This window comes from Mirounga leonina, unplaced genomic scaffold (assembly GCF_011800145.1).
Source record: "Mirounga leonina isolate KUSES-001 unplaced genomic scaffold, KU_Mleo_1.0 Mir_165, whole genome shotgun sequence".
NCBI classification, from domain to species: Eukaryota; Metazoa; Chordata; class Mammalia; order Carnivora; family Phocidae; genus Mirounga; species Mirounga leonina.
The window spans coordinates 45753275-45778040 of record NW_023270415.1 but is presented as its reverse complement, the minus strand read 5'-3'; the positions used below and the strand labels follow the sequence as shown (position 1 = coordinate 45778040).

The 24766-nt window shown below is 34.4% G+C and overlaps 1 protein-coding gene across 4 annotated transcripts in view; it reads right to left on the bottom strand.

Moving 5' to 3' along the window:
- The window catches only part of VPS13B (vacuolar protein sorting 13 homolog B), a 767339-nt gene that overhangs the window by 320324 nt on the left and 422249 nt on the right, over window positions 1–24766 (bottom strand). For 2 of the 4 annotated variants that reach the window (XM_035011614.1, XM_035011613.1), the window contains 5 exons: window positions 21222–21393; window positions 20590–20704; window positions 18670–18736; window positions 14246–14654; window positions 4644–4755 (listed from right to left, as the gene is read on the bottom strand). In XM_035011614.1, the coding sequence (XP_034867505.1) occupies window positions 4644–4755; window positions 14246–14654; window positions 18670–18736; window positions 20590–20704; window positions 21222–21393 (875 nt within the window). Of the gene's footprint in view, window positions 1–4643; window positions 4756–14245; window positions 14655–18062; window positions 18123–18669; window positions 18737–20589; window positions 20705–21221; window positions 21394–21579; window positions 21710–24766 lie in introns of those variants that run through there. The other 2 variants (XM_035011619.1, XM_035011615.1) reach the window with 2 other exon arrangements.

Here is a 24766-nt window from a genome sequence, read left to right as displayed (position 1 = left end):
CCCAAGGGTTATCTGTTTAAGTTATGCCTTTGGTTCCATTCTTTCTTCTACTTACACATACATTAGACCATTTGACAGTAACTCACATGTTTTTCAGTTTGTTCTCTTTCTTCTTCCTTTTTTTTTCTATTCCTTTTTCCTCCTCTCTGTGCTTCAGTTTGGGTAATTTCTATTTAGCTATGTCTAAGTTCACTAATCCTATCTTTTGCTTTGTCCATTTGCTGTTATAGCTACCCAACAAGTCCTTAACTTCAGATATTGGTATTCAGTTTTAGAATTTTAAATAGACATTTCTATGAAATCTCCATCTTTTCAACATTCTTCTCTAAAGTACTAATAACAGTTATTTCAAACTCCTGTACACTCATCTCAACATCTCAGTCATCTGCAGGTCTTTTACTACTAGCTAAATTTTCTCCTGACTACGGGTCTAATTTCTTTGCTTGTTTGTTATCTTGTAACTTTTGATTATATATTAGACATCATGTATAAAAAGACTACAACAAGTTAATGTTATTTCTCCCAGAGAAGGCACACTTTTTCCTGCCAGGCAGAATGGGTAAGCAGGGGATAATTTCAACTCAATCATTAACTGAGCTAGGCTGTGGTTGGTTTGCAACTTTAGTTAAATGCAGTTCACCTCTGGTTTCAAAGGTCCCAAGGGCAAGACTTGTCCTATATTTGTTGCAGGCTTCTCCCAATAAAATTATATTATTTGATAGAACTATAATGCAAACCACAACTGGGAGCCACCTATGTAAATTAAAATTTCTTAGTAGTCACACTGAAAAAGGTTTAAAAAAACAGTGGAAAATAGTTGTAATAATGTATTTAACTCAATATATCAAAAATATTGTCACCATTATATAAAATCAATAAAGATTATTAATGAGATATTTCAGTTTCTTAGTTCTTCAAAATCTTGTATATATTTTATACTTACAGAACATCTCAGTTTGGACTAGCCACATTTCAAAAGCAGAAGAGCCAAACGTAGTGACTACTGTATTGAATAGTGCAGTTCTAACATGGCTTTATCCTTTAAGGAATGCGAAACTTTGAGAAACTCAGTTTCTTCTTACCAGCTCTCTCTCCCCACCCAACACTCAAAACAAGCACTGTGGATGACTGTGTGTTTGGGGTTCCTCCAGATTCCAACATGTCACTCTAGCCCATACGACCGATAAGTGTCCCTTGGTTTCCTCCTTTCTACAACAAAATCCCTCTGCTTATAGCAAGATAAGGCAAATAATTGCAAAGGTGAAAGGAGCATCCAGTCTCCATGCACCTAGGATGGGCATTTCTCTCCCAGGTATTTAACTCTTCTGGACCTCTTTGTGATATCAATCTTTGATTTTAAAAAATCAGCTTTATTGTGATATAATTTATATCCCATAAAATTTATCCTTTTGAGATGTATGGTTCAGTTTTTTTGTATATTCTCTTGTACTCACTATACCTCACTCATTGTACAAGTACTCACTGTACAAATCATTGTACATCACACTATCTAATTCCAGACAATTATTATCACTCCAAAGAGAAATCTTATACCCATTAGTAGTCATTCTTCTCTCCTGTCTTAGCAACCACTCTTCTACTGTCTCGATGGATTTGTCTATTCTGGTCATTTCATATAAGTGGAATCATATAATATGTCGTTTTTTTGTGTCTGGTTTCCTTCACTTTGCATGTCTCCAAGGCTGATCCGTGTTATAACATATGCTTTATTTCTCTCTATGGCAGACTAATATTCTTGTATGGGTATGCCACATTTTGCTTAGCCATTTGTCAGCTGATGAATCTTTGGATGTTTTCCACTTTTGGCTATTAAGTCTCTAATCCATATTGAGTTAAATTTTGTGATGGTGTAAGGTAAATGTCCAAGCTCACTTGAATATCAGATAGTCTGAACACCATTTGTTGAAAAGACTGTTCTTTACCATTGAATTATCTTGGCTTCTTTATCAAAAACCAATGGACAGTAAATGTGAGGGTTTATTTGTAGAATCTCAATTCTATTAATTGACATATATCTATCCTCATGCTAGTACTTTATTGTCTTGATTTCTATTGTTTTATCATAAGTTTTGAAAGTAGGATGTGTGAGCCTTCCAACTTTGTTTATCCTTTCTAATACTGTTTTGGCTATTCTGGGTCCCTTGAATTTCCATATTAATAATTTCCATGTGAATTTTAGGATCAGCCTGTCAATTTCTGCAAAGAAGTTAGCTGAAATTTTGGGGCGCCTGGGTGGCTCAGTCGTTAAGCGTCTGCCTTCGGCTCAGGTCATGATCCCAGAGTCCTGGGATCGAGCCCCGCATCAGGCTCCCTGCTCCGGGGGAAGCCTGTTTCTCCCTCGCCCTCACCCCCTGCTTGTGATTCTGCGCTCACTGTGTCTCTCTCTGTCAAATAAATAAACAAAATCTTTAAAAAAAAGAAGAAGTTAGCTGAAATTTTGATGTGGATTATGCTGAATGCAATTTTTTTGAAGGAGTACTGTCATCTACCACTAGTAAGTCTTCTGATCTATGTACATGGGATATAATTTCATGTATTTAGATCTTTTAAAATTTCTTTATACATGGGATATAATTTCATGTATTCAGATCTTTAATTTCTTTCAACCATGTTTTATAGTTTTCAAAGTAAGTTCTAGAGGGGAGAGGGTGGGGGATGGGTTAGCCTGGTGATGGGTATTAAAGAGGGCATGTTCTGCATGGAGCACTGGGTGTTATAAGCAAACAATGAATCATGGACACTACATCAAAAACTAATGGTGTAATGTATGGTGATTAACATAACATAATAAAAAAAAATTTATAAAAAAAAAAACCAAAGTGTAAGTTTTGTGCTTCTTTTGGTAAATTTATTCATAAGTATTTAATTTTTTGATGAGATTATAAAAGGAATTATTTTAATTTTACTTTTAGATAGTTCACTGCCTGGTGTTAATGTGAGTTGATTTTTATATTTTGATTTTGTGTCCTACAAGCTTACTGAACTTATCTGCCCCACAGTTTTTCAGTGGATTCCTTAGGATTTTCTACATATAAGACCACATCATCTACAAAAAAGTGTTTTATTTCTTCCTTACAATCTGGGTGGAAAATAAAGGAGAGTGACTGAGAAAGAACGGCTCAAGGACAATGGGACGAAAGCAGTGACAAACAGGCAGAGGAGTGCCACAACCCCACAAATGACTGCTGAGGAGCCAGCAAGTGGAGAGGGTAGAGGAGGAAAGGAAGTTTCTCAGGGGTTCACTTTATTGATGGTGATAGGATCTTTTAATATAAAACATATTTCTTTCACCAAAAGTAAAGCAGGACACTCTTTGAGGACCACTTACTTCTGAAGAGGTAGACAAATGAAGTAGAAAAGACAAATACACCTGAAAGAACCTTCAAATGTTAGAAAATTATTTTTACCCAGAAAGAATTCTACTGCAATCCTTTCTCTAGAGCCTGAGAGAGTAAAGTGGTATGAGTTGTGGTCTTGTCTCTGTCATTACTTGACTAGAGACGACTGTTCTTTTGGATCCTCAGTTTCCTAATGTATAAAATAAGGCAGCGGGATTCAAAAACTCCTAAGGCCTTCTTCAGTTCTCGCATCCTGAGATTCTACATAAGCTAGCAAAAACAAAACAAAAACAAAAAAACCCCAAAAACCTTACTTAAGGGATGAATACTATAAGCTACCCACAAAAATAATACAAGAAAGAGAACCTGATATATAATTCAAAGGAAAAACCTATCAACTCAAATAACAGAAAAATTTGAGAAAATAAAATCCACGGATCCCCTCTTAAAGATTGCTGGCAACCTCTAGGTGGTAAGTGCCTTACAAAAAAGAATCTCTCCTAGCAGTAACATTTATTGGAGAACAGTAGGAATTTATTTTCGAAGAGTGACACTACCTCATCTGAGAAGCAGACCAGCAGGGTGAATAAGACACTCATACATCTGTATTTCTGTGATTTTTCTCACTTGGTATTATTCGCAACTGTACTTTTATGTCTGGCAGCACTGCCAACTTCAGTACGAATGATGTATTATTTTTATCATGTTGATTACATATGTTCACCAGTTTAGTTGTCCATCGATGCTTGGTGTGGTCTGCAAATACTCAGTGACAAAAGCCAGAGCATGGCATTTTCACAGAAAGTGTTTACTGTGAAATTTCTCCTTAGAAGTTTGCTTTTCTTTACAGCTTTGATCCATATGACATCCACAGTCCTACATTTCAAATAATGGCTTATAGCTAAATTAAGAAAATGTTTCAATTTGATACAACATGACTACAGTAGGATGTGGTAGTTCTGGAAAGAACCTCTTTTTCCTATGTGATTAGAGATTTGGTCAAATTTAAAGTCTGCTAAACTTTTCCAAACTGCGCTTCTTCAGCTTTATGGTGACTCGGTGCTTACATTCTGTTATTCATCAACACTTCACAGAAATACTTGATTTGTCTGAATGAATTTAAAAACCCACAACTGAAGAAAATCAGAAAAACCTGGTTTTAAATATCAAAAGATTCCAAATGAAAAGTATTTCTGCAGGCCACACTAAGCAAGTTTTATTGATCAGTGTACTTCTTTGCAGGATGAAATTGTTGCAAGATTGAACATAAGAAAATGAACTTACTGGTAAATATCTTTCCTGAGGACAGATCTGCCAAGGGGATTGTCAGCTTGGGGAGCCATAGCAACAGAGCCAATCTTCAAAACCATGGTGTCTTCTTTTGCTGCCTGATTAACTGTAACAAGAGAAATAGACTCATGAAGTATACACTGGGTCTGTGTGTAACTTCATGCATAAGGAGAAATCTTTGAATGATGGCGTAGAGACACATTAAGATAAAAACCAATAAAGGAGGACAAGGAAAAAATTACATTAAAAATAAAAATATTTGATGCTTTTTAAAACTATTTCCTTTACATCCCATTAAGTAGTTTTCTCTTATACACGATTAAAATGGCAATTAAAAAAAAAAAAACCAACTCCACCCCAACATTAAAACATATGATGTTAAATACATATAAGTAGTGCTGAAGTGATATGTTTATCAAATTTCATAATCTTAGACTACTACCTCTTTCTCCCAAGTGATTGTCAGCCCTAGGATTTTTAACATTGCGTTGCTGTGTACAAATATATTACTGTCTACAAATATATTGAAGATCACCACAAAGTCAGGAACAGATTCTCAAAGCCATTTAAATTTACATGATAAATAATAATTAAATACAATATACACACACACACACAGTAACAGCACTTTAAGCTATTAACACGTCATAAGACCCAAAGGAAACATAATGGCTGCAATGGTGAAGAAAGAAAAAACCAAGGGATTGTTTACTATACAAGGACATTTCAACTTGCTATTCTAGGCGCTTTTTAAGTTTAATAATTTCTACTGTGAAAATGCTTGAGAAGTAGTAATTTCACACCTATGTAAAAGTTCTACCTCCTAATGGAATCTATCACTAAGGTAAGTAATCTCAAAAACAATAAAAAATTAATATATATATGTGTGTATATATATATAAATCGATTCCGATCCTTTGTACTGAATAAAGCAATGTTTTACCATGTTCTTATCTTATAAAGTTCAACAATTTTTCCATAAATCACTGGCTAATCCAACGTCTTTTCTAAGGACTATTTGAAATGGAAAGGGGTTCTTCACTGCCACATTAATTTATATTAAATTCTACTTCTCCAACAGATGATCTCACTGTAGTAGCTGCTTAAAAACTGTTTAAAATTGCTAACAATATACAACTTTCTGGGTTTTGAAGAAAACATGTACTAAAACTCATAATTTCTCTCAAGAAACTATCATCTGCCACAAATGGAACAGAAAAGGACTGGCTGCAAGATCCCAGGAATATCCTGAACAGAACATGCCTACAAAGGCATACAATCCATATTTTGCAAACTGTGGTGCCCAAAGAATGCAAAAGCTAAGAGATTATTTCCAGCTGCTTCAGGAGTACACTCAGTACGGTCTGACTTAGATTAGTCTAAAGAAGAAAGTCAGAATTAAGAAAATCAGAAAAAGGTAGAAGAAAGATATTCAGTGAGGAAAAGAAGGCATCAGAAGAAGATGCACACAAAGGAAGTGGCAAAACAGCTGGGAGGTGGAGGTCAGAAGGACAGAAAAAGGGAAAAAAAGAGATGAGCTATCACAATAAATATTAGCATGTGGATGCTACAATAAAGACAGTACCTTTAAATGTCCACAGCAAAAAAAGATCAAACGGAAAACTACTTCTCATGCAGCTGTACTATTTTCAAATGACTAGAGGTCTGGCTTGATTATAGGTCCTTATTCTATGAACACTGTTTACATTTCACAGATCTTGCATTTTATGCCAAGCTTATCAAATAGTTCCATGTGGGTAAAACCTCTGATTAAGCAGCAGGCATCAATTAAATCAATAAATAGTAAGCCCGGAGAATAGACCATACCACAAAAGTGCAATTAGTGTACTTGCTAACTGTTCTCCCAGGCTGCAGATACTACCCACCATATGAAAGCCTGAAATGTAATAGAAACACTGCAGCAAATGAGGTACATATGGAAGAAAAATGACGTACTTGGTGTTACATACAAAGCCAGATCCAAGAACAGAATTCTGTTTCTGTTAGAGCCAAAAGTGTTCTCACTAGATTATACTGACTATAAAGTTATAATAATAAAAAAAGCACTTAATGCAGATCATTCACAAACTAAATAAAAATAATCTTATTATAGAAGGTATCTAGCTTATCAAAATCTTCCTCTGAGATATAAGAAAAAATAATAAAAATAAGTATTTATACAAAAAATGCCTTTATTCAGTTCTTTAGTTACTTTATAATTGGAAAAAAATAAGCTTCCCCTTTTTTGGTTTATTTCACCTGCATTCAATAGTTGGACCATATGAGGAAATGTTCCCTCTAGATGCATTTTCAACATGAAAATGAATGCCTTCATTCTTTGCTTGAACTGTATTTTTTAAAATTTAGGCTCATGCAGAACTACTTACTCTAGAAGACTCATACTAGATCCAAAAAACAGTCCACTATTCTGAAATAAATAGCTTAAACTGGAAGTCAAACACCTGTAGATTCAGGATCCTGATAATGTTTGCACATAATGCAAACAATATTCAAGTTGAAAACCAGACTTTCAATATCATTTGTTTAAATAAAATATTAGAATGTTAAATATATTTTTCTTATTATTAACTGATTTTACACATGAACTATTAGAAACTTTTACATTTAATGTAATTGAAATGTAAGTCTGAAAGATTTTATCTTTTCTTAGGGCAAGAGAGTATGTATTGAAAATGAAAACGTTATGAACAACTCTGAAGTTATGAGCTTAAGTAACCAAAAGATTAAATAAAGAGGAGAATTTCCCTGCAATTGTCAGATAACATTAAGACTGTTGCTTATAAATTAGTTTTCTTAAATCCAACAAGAAATAAAAGTGTTTTGGAGACTTCAGCTTTTTTTTAAGATTCTCAGTATAAACTTGACACAGTAAAACATCTAAAGGCTCAAGAGTATTTGAACTTGCCACTGTGCAATGTTATACTTTTATAAAGTCCTAACTATAGTGAGAACCCTACACAAAGCTATTAACAAAAGGTTTTAATAGTTATTGCCGTATTTGCAGTACAGAAGACAGAAGGTTCAAAAAAACCTTGTGATCGTCATGTTTACTAATGGGAAATATAGCTGCATCTATTTTGCCAATTAACTCTGATCTACAGGCACAAATTGCTTGGAGATATTGCTTATGATACAGTTTCTGCTGAGAAGTACAGATATAGCAATATTTAGCTATGCAATCACACTCATTAAAGCATAATTTACACATATACTTTAATCTGATACAGATATAACTCAAGCAAACTTTTTAACATCTTTCTGGAGTAAAATGAATACTACCCTCTTGACTCTTACTAGATCTTATTGGAGTCATGTAAGTAATTCTATTTATTTCTAATGAAATTGCTGCTTCAGTCATGTTTTCCTTAGTCACATTATATCTTTTAAAATGCATTAAATGAAAACATTCAGTCTCCCAAATAAAATATACATTTAAAAATTTGTCTATACTTCAAAATGACTAAAATGGTAAATTTTACATTATATGCATTTTGCTGCATTGAAAAATTTTTCATGGGTGAATTATCATTCAAATTAAGAGTAGCAACAATTAACGTGTCAAAAATCTAATAGAATGTGCCAAAATCTTTGAATTTTTGGCATGCATTTTTATAACTGTGTTTTATAGACAGGCACATATTCTGGAAATTCATTACTTCTCAGAGATGGTATAGATAGAGATGTAAGTACAGCTGACCCTTGAACAACATGGGTTTGGACTGTGTGGGTCCATTTCTATGTATTTTTTTTTAAATATACTGGAAAAAATTTGGAGATATGCAACAATTTGAAACAAAGACAAATTGTGCAGCCTAGAAATACTGAAACAGTTAAGGAAAAGTTAGGTATTATTATAAGAATACCACATGTAATACATATAACGTACAAAATATGTGTTAAATGTTTATGTTATTGGTAAGGCTTCCCATCTAAGCAATTAGTAGTTAAGTTTTTGGGGAATCAAAAGTTTTGGGGAGTCAGGGGCGCCTGGGTGGCTCAGTCGTTAAGCGTCTGCCTTCAGCTCAGGTCATGATCCCAGGGTCCTGGGATCGAGTCCCACATTGGGCTCCCTGCTCTGCGGGAAGCCTGCTTCTCCCTCTCCCACTCCCCCTGCTTGTGTTCCCTCTCTCACTGTGTCTCCCTCTGTCAAATAAATAAATAAAATCTTAAAAAAAAAAAAAAAAAAGTTTTGGGGAGTCAAAAGTTATACATGGATTTTCAACTGTGGGGGTGGGAGGGTTAGTGCCCCTAACCTCTGCATTGTTCAAGGGTCAACTATACAGGCCTAAGTAAAGATATATACATGTAGATATAAATATAGATATACACATAGACATAGACACACATAGAGGTAGAGGGAAAAAAAAAGAAAAAAGATGTACGCAATACAATGTAGGCCAGACAAAAGACTTAATACACAAAGAGCTCTTATTAAGTGATGAGGAAAAGATGAGTAACAACTTAGAAAAAGAGTGTACTTTTCATTAATGAACCTGACAAAAACCTGAAAACTCGGTTAGGATGAGAGTAAGGAAACAGAAAACTGGTGCAGCTACTTAGAAGGGCAATTTGACATTTGACATCCCTTAACATTTTAAAGGTACATGCTCTTTGATCTAGTAATCCTTTTGCTAGAAATTTATTTATATACATTCTCACCCAAGTCATGAAAAAATGCCACTAAAAAGGTGTTTATTGCAAAAAGTTTATATAAGCAAAAGATTAAAATTAACCACAGTTCACAGAGAAACATGGCAGACTATATTTTCCAAAATGGCCATAACAATATGCATCCTTTTCTGTATGCTCTTATTCAGGTTACCTGCTTAGGAAGTACTTAGGCATCTGAATTTTGAAATTATACCTTAAAAATCCCACCACAACCACCATTAAAAAGACAGAAACAACTTTAAAAATAAGATAAAAGTCTGGAAAGATTTTTGCAATTACAATCAATTGGGGATTTTTCTAGTTACAGCAGCTGAATAGGAATTTTAAAACTTTTAACACAGGAAGCCAAAAAACAACAAACAAGACAAAAATGCAAAGAAATCAAGAAATAAAGCGTTTTTTTCTCTCCATTTTCTCAAAGAGCCAGGTTTTTATTCCTTCTGACACGTACACAAATCAGTGAAGCACAGAACCTGCTTCAATAAACCACTGCTGTGTAGGAAAAAAACAACGAAGCTAGAGTTCACTACCGAACTTCTGACCTCTGTCTTACTGCAGAGGTGCTCAGGTGCTCAGTGTAACCATGCTCCCATCTGCACTAAGAGTGAGCCCTCTTATTGGCCAAACTATGCCTGCACATAAGTGTTGTTCAGAAAATACCACAAATCCTGCCTTTGTCAAAAAGGCGTCTAAATAGACTGGAGGTTCCTCAAAAACAAAGAATTCTAATACAGAATTACCATATGATCCAGCAATTCCATTCCTAGGTCCATATCCACTAGAGGTGAAAATGGGCTCCAACAGACACCTGTATGACAGTGTTCATGGCAGCATTACTCATAATAGCCAACTCAACGCTGGAAACAGCCCAAGTGTCTGATAGATATAAGTTAACAAAACGTGGTACATCCATAAAATGAAATATTATCCAGCCATAAAGATGAAGTTCTGATACATTCTACAATATGGATGGACCTTAAAAACATCACGCTAAGTGAAACAAGCCAAATATTCATGATTCCACTTACATGAAATACCCAGAATAGGCAAATTCATAGAGACAGAAGGTAAATTAGAGGTTATCAAGGGCTGGGAGAGTTATTGCTTAATGGGAACAGAGTTTATTTGTGATGATGAAAACATCTTGGAAATAGTAGTTATGGTTGTAAAATACTGTAAATGTAATTTATTCCATTAAGGTACCCCTGAATAATAACAAACGGAAAAAATTTGGTTATATGTATTTTACCACAATAAAAAAAAATGAAAAAAAAAAAGACTTCTAATTCAATGATCAAGACAATTTACATTTTACACGTAATGTCTGTCTTAAGAAGAAACATTTAACATTATAGATAAGATCCTCCTAGCGATGACCACCTAAGGGCATGACACTGACATGGATGGTGAAAATTAGTTTGTCATGTAAATTTCTCTCACATGTATTGTTACAAAAATTTTATTCAAAGGAGCCCTAGAATGAACATCTAAACTGAAATGAAAGAACAATGCACTGTGAAAATGCCCCCGTATTAACAAGTACCAGTCAAAGACATCCCAAATCATTCAGTACATCAAACAGATAATATTTTACGATGAATAAGCAAAAGTCGAATGCAGATCAAATGTGCACACTGAGAAACAGCTATGTCTGATTCTGGACGATTTACCAGTATAAACACTATTGAACATCTATTTAAAAAGTCTTAGCCATACTGGCACGTCTTGAAAAAGCGACATATTGATGCTGCTTTATATTCTAGGCCTAATTTCAAAACTTAAGTGGGAGATGAAGCATATACACTATGTTTATTTATTTATTTATTTAGATTTTATTTATTTGAGAGAGAGACAGAGATAGTGAGAGAGAGAGCACAAGTGGGGAGGAGAGGGAGAAGCAGGTTCCCCACAGAGCAGGGAGCCCGATGCGGGACTCGATCCCAGGACCCTAGGATTATGACCTGAGCCGAAAGCAGACACTTAACTGACTGAGCCACCCAGGCGCCCCTACACTATGTTTATTTTCTTTTTATTTGTATTTGTGATCACTATTGATATTTTAGATGTGAAATTTAAGGTGTGAAACCTTAAATTAAAATAGCATTAGGGATATTAGTGGAAAAAGGATTCAATTTAGGATCAGTTAACATGCAATTACTATTTAGAGACCAGTTCAGTCCTATGATTTGAAGGTCATTTGTAATTCCTGAACACTTCTATATCAGTACTAAAGTATCACAAAGTCAGAAAGGTTGCTTTGCTTCCTGATTTGTCTGCATGACCTTTCCCAATTTTTTCATACAGCCCTCTTTCTGTACTTCTCTCCACCTCATCCTAACTTTTCATCTCCTATAAAACTTTTTTTCTTAGGTCTCAATGAAGTTTTGGCCTTACCAATTGTTTACATTCAAATAAAAATAATTAGAAAATTATGGAAATATAAAATACACACTACAAAGAATTTTCAGGAAATCACAAAAGCTTACTAACGTATCTTATTTTAAGTGAAATTACAGAAACTCACTCTGGTTAGGAAAATAAATGCTTTTATACTTACCAGAGAGACAGCTAGAAAACAATATCCTTAATTGTTAAAAAAAAATTTAGAACTTTTTATAATATAGATATAAGACTTTATTCTTATTTTTATCTAGATACAAATTCTCTGCCATTTTAATGGAAAAAGTTATAGATACTGTGATATAATGATGTTTTTGAAAGGTAATGGACTACTTCAAACTTTTACCAAAATAATCATGTTTCCTCTAATAACAAAGCCAAACTACTGCTTCCATAGTGTTTTCCCCCTACTTTCAGCTGAAAAGTCCAAAAGATGGCTTGAAAATCTCCCTGACCTTTTATGTCTATTCTCTGCTTGTGTGGTTATGAGAAAATGTTATTATGACACTCAAACTAGTTCTCAGAGAGCTAAATTATTTAAAATTATAGGTTTCTTTTTGGGGCACCTGGGTAGCTCATTTGATTAAGTGTCAGACTCTTGGTTTTGGCTCAGGTCATGATCTCAGGGTCCTGGGATGGAGTCCTGAGTCAGGCTCTGCGCTCAGCAGGGAGACTGCTTGAGATTTTCTCTCCTTCTCCCTCTGCCCCTCCCCCTTCAGGTGCGTGCATTCTCTCTCTCTCAAATAAATAAATCTTTTCAAATGCCCCCTCTAAGACTGTATGGTGACTAACATAATAAAATTAAATTAAATTAAAAATAAATAAATATAGGTTTTTCTTAAACCTACGTAACTTTAATATAAATTATATTATCTAAACATTTATTAGATACTCACATAATAAAGAATAATAACAAGGAAAAAGCATAAAGGTCAGTGTCTCTGCAATGAATATGCAGCTTTTCTGGTTAGCGGTTTCCTCTCAGATCACTTGTAATTGCTCAGTGAAGACTAACTTTATTCTTTACCATTCATGTGTTTCTACAAACTATCTGAATAAATGAAAACAGCTATATAGTCCTATCAGAATACAGTGATGCAGAGAGTACTAATTTATCTCAAAGTAATTAACTTTATGATAGCTCTTAGCAAAAACCAGAAGGAAAAGAATAGGAACTAGCTTGTATTAAAAATCCGTTAAGTATAATATGCTGAATTTATCTCTAGACATCTTTGTAATTAAGAACTATAAAGCTCTACAAATATATTTTTTATTTATAGAAAAAAAATTTTTAGAAGGACCATTACTTTGAGCAAAACTGAATTATTTATGATGTTAGGCAGAATAGTCTTCCCTATGTGTTTGCAGACAGAACAAGAGATAGACTAGACTCCAAGAAGAAAGAGAATGGAACTTGGTGCTTTTCTTTTTTTAATTTACCATCCCTGATCATTCAAGCTCTTCCTCCTCCACATCAGGACTAAAAGGAAAAAAAAGCTCTACTGTTCTCACGTGCCAGAAGCTGTTACTTATCCCTCTGATAGCATTCTCTCTTCTTTCTCAAATTCACAGGGCCTTAATTTATGAGCAAGGTACCCTACCACTTAGGGAAACACTTTTTCTCAGGCTCTCTCACACTGGGGTGTAGCCATATGACTAAGTTTTGGCCAATGAAGTATAAGCAGTAGCGAAATGTGGGACTTGCAAATACTCTACTTTGAAAGAACGGGCACACCTCCTCCTGATTCAACTCTCATTTATTGAGAGCTTACTAAGCAAGTGGCACTATTCACATAGTCTCAATGCAGTCATCATTGGAAAGTAAGCTATCAGGAAGGCCTATCAAGTTAAATACCAATATTACCATTTTATACATAGGAACTCAGATTAACTTGCTCAAGATTTTATACTTCATAACTAGTAAAGCTGGGATTTGAACTCAGGTCTCTGTAATTCCGAAGTTCATACCATGTGAACCGCTGTACTCTAATTTCACTCAAAATTCTGAAAGTTCTTCACTGTTTTATAGCACAGGGGAAACTAAAAATTTAAAAGTTACTCTCATGGGTGGAAGCAATGGGATTATAAATTCACTTTATTTTAAAACCTAAAATAATCTGCACCGAGAAGCCTAGAAGAAGCCACAGGAGCCTTGGAGTGTTGGCTATTTTTTAAAAAACTAATTTCTGGTTACCTTGTATATGTAACCTAACATTTGAGTTTAATAAAACAAATGACAGTAAGCATAAGCTTTACTAGCAAAAGCCCCGACGAAAAAAATCATTTCTTATTCTGTAACTAATTGAGTCAGAAACATGCCCAGTATTCTGACATATCTCCTCAAGATTTAGTTGTAGAATGACTATTACATATTTACTTTTTCTAAAACACACCGAAGTGCAAAATACAACCACTAACCATATTAAAAAAAAAAAATAGGAAACTAAAACCCCCAAATGGAAGTTATGTAAAATCAGACCAAAAAAAATATCTGAAGACAATACCTTCAATACTTGGCTGCATTTCTTCTGTTTTTGGAACAAAAATTCTGATTACACTTGTGGTGATATAAATCAAAGGTAAACTGCGTGAAGTCAAGGTATGGCTCCTCATGGGCTGACCAGGAGATTTTCTTTTCTCTTTTTGGGTCCTTGGTAGTTTTGCTTGAAATATACTTGCAATGGCATTAAGCAAAGGAAAGCAAAGGACAATATCAAAAGCTTGTGCTGAAAGAAGAATTTCATGAAGAAAATGAGGGGAACCATCCGTTAAACCTTCAGATAACTTATGAAAACTTCTTCGCTCATTTCTTGATGTTAACTTGTGGCGGACATTTTTTGTTACAGCTTTTGTGTATGTCAAAGAGAGAAATCCATGCTGCTGATGAGAGCCATCTAGAAGTTTTGCTGTTGTCTGTTCCAGAAAAAGGAAATCACAATACACACTTCATTAAAAAAAGAAAAAAAACTATTTGGAAGCAGAAAATAATCTCAGTTGGTATTATAATCTTTTATTATGTCTATAACCCTCGATGAGCACATTACTGATCAATTCCAAGGATGGGGAAAACCATCTAAGACTTAGAATGACTCAAACTAAAATTAGAAAATCAGGAATCCCGAGTTCTAGTTCTAGATCTTGAGAGGCAATTAAACTTTGTTGTGTCTGGGTCCATGATTTCTAAATTTTCTGTAACTTTCAGAATTTGGAACAAGTCATCCCTGGATTTTATCTTTTCATTCTTGATAATTCTTCATTGAAAGTACCTATATGCTGTTGTAACATGGGTCACAGAGAAATTGTTTATGCAGATGAAACTGAAATAACCATGTTACATATTTCCACTTGTAATCAACAACCTGAATAGAAAAGATGATTGACTTCCCTTGACCTAACACTTATGAGAACAGTTTTTCCTTAGATAATGTGGCTAATTTATACGATGACTGAGCCCATAAAAAGAGCCTCATTGATACCATGCTTTGATAACTAAACCAACCATTTAATGCATGTTTACTGGAAACAGTAACGTAACACAAAAACAAAACATCTGTCTTTTAGAACCTGCTTATTTTCACTGGCTATCATATTGTTTGTAAAACCTAACTATCAACTCTCTTACAACTCAAACTCATATCTTGGGTCTAATGTTATATTAATATGCACACAACATTTAAGTAAAAATTATATCATTAAAACAATATTTCTGACAAAACTTGTCCGCTTAACTTATATTCAGATGACACACTATAAACAAATTATAGTAAAACAGCATACTTTTAAGAGTGTAGTAAAATGCACTTTGTATTTGTCAACATATGAAAAGGACAGCTCTTGAAAGTTTTCCCGAACCAATAAATATACATAAAATCCTATTTTGTAAATTACTCAACATAAAATTAAAGTTAAGTTGTTATACTCCACATTTCCAACCTCTCTTCCCAGGGCCTGATAAAGTTTTTAGGTTACTAGGGTCCAATGTGTGATGTCAAGAGAGGAAGTAAACTGAGAAGGAAGAACAAACAGGAAAAAAGTGAGAGTGGCAAAGTAGCAATGTGTTGGGACCTACGTCATGCCAGCACTAGGGAAGCTCTTTTGCTTCCATTCCTTCCTCTCATGTTGCTGCCTGTCATCCAGTGACACAGCGGGAGGAAAAGAGTATGCAATTCCGCTGTTACTGTTTTTTTTTTTTTAAAGATTTTATTTGTTTATTTGACAGAGAGAGACACAGTGAGAGGGAACACAAGCAGAGGGAGTGGAAGAGGGAGAAGCAGGCTTCCAGCAGAGCAGGGAGCCCGATGCGGGGCTCGATCCCAGGACCCTGAGATCATGACCTGAGCCGAAGGCAGCCGCTTAACCAACTGAGCCACCCAGGCACCCCCTGTTAATTTTGTTTTTAATCTGGACTTTACAACAAAGAAGGGTGAGATAAAATTTATCTTTGTATATGTTCTTTTTTAACCTAATTTTCTGACCATTAAAAATAACTTGGGAGATAGGCATTAAATGGATGTACAAATAATCATATTTCATATAACTGTCCTGCCCTCAGAACATTTTTTTAACCGTTCCCAACTTTCTCGTTGCCTCTCTGATTTCTCTTTCCTTTTGCTTTCTACACTCAAAAAGAAATACAGTAAAACAGGAAAAAGTGCTATCAGTCTTATCACCATCTTGCTGGACAGCAGGAAACACTGGATGGAGAAGGGTGGCTGGGGTATGGCTGCTCAGCAACACTGTCTTTAGGTCTCTAAACTGGACTTGGGGGGAGGAGGCGGAACAGCCATCAACCACTAATCTACATAGGCTTGCTCAAATAATCCTCATAATGGCAACACATGAATCCTGGAAAAAGCATAAAAGGTGTTTCACTGTATAAACGCTTTAATTTGGAAAATATCTTTTAAACATATTGAATGTAGGTACTCTTAAAAGGTAAACTCCCATGAGAGAAAGTTTGCTGAACTGCTGCATCTTTAATTCCCTTAATGTAAGAGGGAAAAAAAAAATAAAAGAATCAATGAATACTGGCTGGAATTGAGATACTGTAAATATTACTTTTCATACAGTAATAATATCTTATTCTCTTTAAAATGAAAAGTTAGAAAATTAAAGAAATATTAGAAAAAATTTTAAAACTTCAGAAAAACTGATGAAGAAAACTTTTAAAGGGCATTAATAAATAAGTGGGGTTTTTCATGAATGTACATTAAAATTATTCAAAATGTAAAAAAAAATTAAGAATGTTTCTCATAGACACTAATAACATTCAAAGAAATGAAAATAAATCTGAACAGAACTTTTGCTGATATAAAAGCCACATTTAGAGACATCTTTTTCCAGACTAAAATGCCAGAAAAAAATAAAAAATCAAATCAGAAACTAGCATTTGCTATGCAAATACAATACTAAACATTAAATCTAGGAACACAATTAGTTAAAATATTTGGTTAATTTTTATCATTTTTTTTAAAGATAGAGGTCTTAAATTCCTTTTGAGCTACAAAAAAAGGAAATAGTTCCCACATGCTAAGAAAATATCTAATAATGTTTGCAGTGATTTAATAAATTCTTAAGAGAATTGTTATTACCACTGTTGATAATCTGGCCTTAATATTTTAAAATTACATGCATTTGCATTGACTTTAAGAATGTCATTTAAAAGAATTAGCTTAATAACATATCCAGATATATTGTACCACTAGAAAAAACAAGGTTCTAAACTTCTAAAAGCCACTGGTGTACAGCCTAGTATTCATCTTCTATCTGGTCAATGACAGGCATGCAGCCTTTTCCAGTTTCAAGAGGTCACCAAGTAAGGTACTTTGAATTAGTTGTGAAAAGGAAATGGCATAATTGAAAGGGGGGAAAAAGCAATCCAAGTAAGAATCATAAAGGAAATGACAAAGCAGTTTAGTCAACTCTTGATCATTCAAAACATGCACAATTTAAAAAACATTATACTTAATGTCCTACACTTCGATTTTCTTGTGCTGATGGTAAAATTAGGTTGTAATCACAAAACCAGAGTGAAAAACAGGATATGCAAGTAACCCAGAAACAAATTAGATTGTAGTGGAAAACCAGTGTATGATTTAAAAGTACAGTAGAGTTCATTGACAAAGTGGATGATACAGAGGAAGATGAAAATCAAGAGTTGACTCTATGGATAGTTCAATTCCTTCTCTGGATTCCTGTTAGTGGGAGTTCTGTAGCATAATTTTAAAATGATTTCTTACAGAAGGAAAGAAGCCAGAGCAATTACTGAAAGGGTCCTGCTTGCTGATGGGTCGAACCAACAAGGTGCGTCTGTTCAGCTTGTCAGTACAGGAAAGGAAGACACCTCCACATTGCCCCAGAGACCAACACTCTTCCCCAAGGCTTGAGGTGATGGACAGGAGCAAAGAAGGTGAAAAGACAAAAAGCAATAAAAGCCATAAGCAAAAAAATCTAGATAGTTTTAATATTGCTGCAGTCTGCATAGGTTTACGTTTGAGCCACTGCTAGGTATGGCTTCTGTCTGGACCATCTTCTGCAAAAGCATTGTTAATGGAAGTAAATGAAAAATAATTGCTTTTTGTGTAAAGTGACTACTTTTAGTTTAGATAAAGGACAATCCAACAAGAACTCATTTATGAATAGGAAAATCAACATAATAATACATTAATGATAAAGTATTTTAATAAAAGCAATCCTACCTTTGCTGTTTGAAAAATTTACTTAATACCTAGAACAGGAAAATGGTTACAAAACACAAGCAGTTTAGAGGAATAGTTTTATTTTATAATGTAATTTTGGAAGAATAGGTCAAAAAGAATTTACTCTGAGCTTTAATTCTTGTAACCATTAGTCCTATTGCATGAAAGAACAAAGATAAAACAGTTTACAAGATATTTTTAAAAAATCATAATTACTGAATGAGTCTCACCACAGGTTTTTCTTTGCACTGCAGAAATACTCCTTCAAAATGTCCTGACTGCCAACCTTCCCCTGGCCTGGAAAACATAAGTTCACCTTATCTGTTCTCTTCAATTTTTCTGAGTTAAAAAATTGAGCATATATAACTATTTCAAATAGTTATTATGTAAACAACACTACACTGAACTAAAACATGGATCTGACAATGCAATTAAGAACAATTTATATTAGCACCACACCCTGGTCATTTTGCATAGAAGCACTTGTCTTAATGGTAAAACTGTATACTTACTGATTGGTTATTTATTTCTCTCTCATCCATGAAACTGTAAGGCCCATAAGGGCATGACTGACGTCTATTTTTCTCAAACACTATATCCTCAGTGCTTAGCACATGCACATAATATACACCCAATAAATATTTTGACTAAGTGAATGAATAAATTATTTAAAACTTAGATAAATTTGACAGTAAAGTCACTGATGATCTAGAAGACACATTATAATATTCACATCATCAGGAAATGATTTCAGCTATAACATAATAATCATGTATCACCTGTAAAAATCACTTTTATATAGAGATATGCTATTCAGGAGGACCTAAAGAACTAAACATTCCATTATCAAAGATCAATTAATGATTCATGGTTAATGCAACAAAAACAATTATATGCTTTGTAATATACTATCAATAAAACAGATTTTAATATATAGCCAGCAAAATATTTTGAACTTCACAATTACGACACAATGTTTTGGCTGGACAGATTTGACAGTCATTGACATAAGCAATACAATATATGTGATAAGCAATGTGATAAAGAATCAAAATTCAAATTTTTTAATGTAGAATTGGAAACATGTTAAATAAAAAACATTCTCCTTCTATGGTCTATGATGTACCAGTAAAGGTACAGAAACATATGTGCTCTCAATAAATAACTGCTGAATATTATAAATGCAGAGAAAAAATAAACTTTAAGACTGCTTCTACACCCATATGAAATTGAAAATGATGTTTCAAAATTTTTTAAAATGTGTGAATTTTATGGTATGTAAATTATAATTCATTTAAAAAATACAAATTCCAGAGTAGTTTTCTAAAGCAAAAAAACACAAAAACAAAAACAAAACAAAAAAACACAAAAAGCAGTTGTTATTTTTATTTGGGAAAAATTAATGACAAAATTGCTATGCATCTTTAGAGTGAAGATATCTAAAACTTTACTTTTTTACTATCATTATTTATTATCATAAACAAATATGTATATATTAAACATAATTTAAGCATAAATTATATTTTTTTACATCATACTTTTTTTTTTTAAAGATTTTATTTATTTATTTGAGAGAGAGAGCACATGAGAGGGGGGAGGGTCAGAGGGAGAAGCAGACTCCCTGCTGAGCAGGGAGCCCGATGCGGGACTCGATCCCGGGACTCCAGGATCATGACCTGAGCCGAAGGCAGTCGCTTAACCAACTGAGCCACCCAGGCGCCCCTACGTCATACTTTTGATAGAAATTTACTAGGGAAAGGAAAATTTGATTCTAGGAATATCCACCACATGTGTATTAATCAAATGTGAGACAAGAAAAGTCTCCAAAGTACAAAGGGCCATGAGCTGTCACTATTCCATTTCAATCTGTGATTATTCTAGTATGGGGAGTAGATGGGGAGTAAGCTTATTTCATTTAATATGGCAATATGGTATTTGTGAACAGATCTGCCATCTTATGAAACAAAACTTTGTTATATTCCATATATGAACAAATTCCAAGGAAAATTGATCAATTTATCTGTTAAGAAACCTTTTTGGAAATAAGTACAGTATTTTTTAGAAATACCCAAATTAAAATATAAAAATTCTTATATAGACTGTATTCAAAGAAAGTATAGCTTTTCCCATATTTCTTATACATTATTTACCTGCTTCTATAGTGATCAATATTGAAACTTTCTATTTTACATTTCACTTTGGTATATACATCCTGAACATCTATGGAAGCACTGAGATCTTCTAGTTCACTGACCATACAAAGCTCTGCAATAAGAAGCAAACATTAAAATTAGCATAGGCCTCACAATCAATATTAAAACCTTCTGTTTTAGTTTTAATGTTCACATATATATTCTTGACATCTACAGAGGAAATGAGACTTTCTCTTCATTAACCACACAAGATTCTACAATAATAAGGAAAGTAACATCAAAAGAGCCCTCACAATTAAGACAGGATACCTATTTCAAGACAGAAGAAATCCATTAATGTTTGAAGTGCTGTATCTGGTATCACTGCAATACTTTCAGTGACAATGATAAAATGCATCAATATAATCAATGAAAAATCACCTAATGGCTTTTGGAATGGATTTTAATATAAAAAGACAAAATTTAGGTATTATATTCAATATATTAGTATTGCTAATAGAAATCACCTAAGTTAGAGCTAATGATGTTTGTTTAAGTGACAGTGATAAATAAAACTAAAGTCTACTATTTCTTCTAAAAATAGTTTTAGTATTTTATCTTTTCAGTAGAGGAGAAAAGTAACCCTGTACCTGTGCCTTTATTTTCAGGATCTGGAGCAAAGAGTTTTATAGTAATTTTGGGGAGCACCCACTGCATCCACAGACTAACACGTCCACTGGATCCACCAATGTTACTTGTAGTTTGTTCCAGGGTAATAGAATCCGAAAATGGTGAATCATCACCTGCTTGTATGGAATCTCCCTGGGATGAGAAAAAACAACAACTGTTTAACAAATAAAAATAAGTTTAAAAAATTATATAAAATTTGAAATTACCACTGATAACTTTTCCATAACATATATTTGCTAGCAATAATCATATAAATGCTTATGCTAATACATGATGTTAATAATATATATAATAATCACATGTTTTTTATAGTTACAATGTCCATGCATGTCATTCCAATCTCCTCAAGAGTTCATAAGATCCAGAACAAGTTTGGGTTGTACCAATGGGTATTTCCTTAGAGAGTAGGGTCTGCAAGCTAAGCTATAGCCAAGGGCCAAATCTTGTTCTACTTTTGGAAATAAAGTTTTACTAGATCACAGTCATATTCATTCATTTACCTATTGTCTATGGCTGCTATTTAGCAGTTAAGTAGTTTCTGTAGAGATGCTATGGTCCACAAAACCCAAAATATTTACAATCTAGCCATTTATAGAAACAGTTTGTCTACCCCTGCTACACAGTACTTAAATGAATCTACAATATCCATAGCAAAATGATTAGCATAATTAGCATGGCTTAAGAGACAGAACACTTATCATGCCTCCCATATTTTAATATAAGAAGACATTAAAAAGGTAGATTTGACAAATTTTTTTTTTTTAAAGTTTTTAAGTAATCTCTACACCCAACATGGGGCTTGAATTTACAACCCTGAGATAAAGAGTCACATGCCCTACCGACTCAGGCAGATGCCCCATCAATAGATTTTTAAAAATGATTTATAGGTAAAGAGCATGAGCTTATTCAATTCAACAAATATATAATGAATTATGAATATGTAAGTTCCTACATTTGGTACTAACAAACTTTCTGGAAAAAGTTCATTTGGTCATTGTTGTTTCTGTTAAATCTTTTCAGCAGCTGTTAAGTGGTCTGGAGAAAAATAAATCCTGGTATTGAGTTGAACAGCTTCAGCCTCCAGGGCAGGAAGACATGGTGCCAGGGATAGTGATCAGTCACTCATGCATTCTGTTCTGTTCTTTCAGTATTTGGGTTTTTAAAATTCCAACTTCGCTGTCCATTTAAACCCTTCAAAAATACCCATTATCTGAGAACTGATCAAATACCTTATAGCATGCTTATTTGTTTAAAAGATGTGTATATATTTTTAAACATTAGTTATAGGTACTTAAACTCCGTCTGGTAGGCAGCATGGTATACTAGGGTTAAGGACTTCTTCAGACCCTAACCATGGGATTTAACCTCTTGGGAGTTTGTTTCCTTCTCTGCAAAATGGTTATTTTGATATTTATCTCTTAGAGTTGTTAAGAAGTAAGAACAGAAATGTAAAGTGATTACATATAGTAAGCAATTTGTAAGTAGTAGGTATAATTATCACCATCAAACTGAACCCCTACTTAGAAATTGTACACTCACAAGTCTTACAGAATTTGGTATTCAATACTATCTTGCCTTTCTCATTTTGTCATCTTTCTAACTTCAGCACATTTTCCTTTGCCATATATCCTCAACTTCTTTTTTTTTTATTCTTACGTTAATCCCCATACATTACATCATTAGTTTTAGATGAAGTGTTCCATGATTCATTGTTTGTGCATAACACCCAGTGCTCCATGCAGAATGTGCCCTCCTCAATACCCACCACCAGGCTAACCCATCCTCCCACCCCCTCCCCTCTAGAACCCTCAGTTTGTTTTTCAGAGTCCATCATCTCTCATGGTTCGTCTACCCCTCCGATTTCCCCCGCTTCATTCTTCCCCTCCCGCTACCACCTTCTTCTTCTTCTTTTTTCTTAACATATATTGCATTATTTGTTTCAGAGGTACATATCTGAGATTCAACAGTCTTGCACAATTCACAGCGCTTACCAGAGCACATACCCTCCGCAGTGTCCATCACCCAGCCACCCCATCCCTCTCACCCCACCCCCCACTACAACAACACTCAGTTTGTTTCCTGCAATTAAGAATTCCTCATATCAGTGAGATCATATGATACATGTCTTTCTCTGTTTGACTTATTTCACTCAACATAATACCCTCCAGTTCCATCCACGTCGTTGCAAATGGCAAGATCTCATTCCTTTTGATGGCTGCATAATATTCCATTGTATATATATATACCACATCTTCTTTATCCATTCATCTGTCGATGGACATCTTGGCTCTTTCCACAGTTTGGCTATTGTGGACATTGCTGCTATAAACATTGGGGTGCATGTACCCCTTCAGATCCCTACTTTTGTATCTTTGGGGTAAATACCCAGTAGTGCAATTGCTGGATCATATGGTAGCTCTATTTTCAACTTTTTGAGGAACCTCCATACAGTTTTCCAGAGTGGCTGCACCAGCTTGCATTCCCACCAACAGTGTAGGAGGGTTCTCCTTTCTCCGCATCCCCGCCAACATCTGTCGTTTCCTGACTTGTTAATTTTAGCCATTCTGACTGGTGTGAGGTGGTATCTCATTGAGGTTTTGATTTGGATTTCCCTGATGCCGAGCGATATTGAGCACTTTTTCATGTGTCTGTTGGCCATTTGGATGTCTTCTTTGGAAAAATGCCTGTTCATGTCTTCTGCCCATTTCTTGATTGGATTCTTTGTTCTTTGGGTGTTGAGTTTGATGAGTTCTTTATAGATTTTGGATACTAGCCCTTTATCTGATATGTCATTTGCAAATATCTTCTCCCATTCTGTCGGTTGTCTTTTGGTTTTGTTGACTGTTTCCTTTGCTTTGCAAAAGCTTTTTATCTTGATGAAGTCCCAATAGTTCATTTTTGCCCTTGCTTCCCTTGCCTTTGGTGATGTTTCTAGGAAGAAGTTGCTTCGGCTGAGGTCAAAGAGGTTGCTGCCTGTGTTCTCCTTGAGGATTTTGATGGACTCCTGTCTGACATTGAGGTCTTTCAACCCTTTGGAGTCTATTTTTGTGTGTGGTGTAAGGAAATGGTCCAGTTTCATTCTTCTGCATGTGGCTATCCAATTTTCCCAACACCATTTGTTGAAGAGACTGTCTTTGTTCCATTGGACATTCTTTCCTGCTTTGTCAAAGATGAGTTGACCATAGAGTTGAGGGTCCATTTCTGGGCTCTCTATTCTGTTCCATTGATCTATGTGTCTGTTTTTGTGCCAGTACCATGCTGTCTTGATGATGACAGCTTTGTAATAGAGCTGGAAGTCCGGAATTGTGAACTCTCCATAGAAAACAGTATACTCACCATGTTATGTTGTCTTCTTATTAAATTTTAAGGATGTTTTGTTCTGACTGTTGACTACTGGTCATGACTCCTTAGCCTAGGAAGTGAACATTTTGTTTGAGACATTCAAAGCAACAATGAACTATTAGAAGTTGAGGATATACCTCCTAATAGTTCTAATATTAGAAGT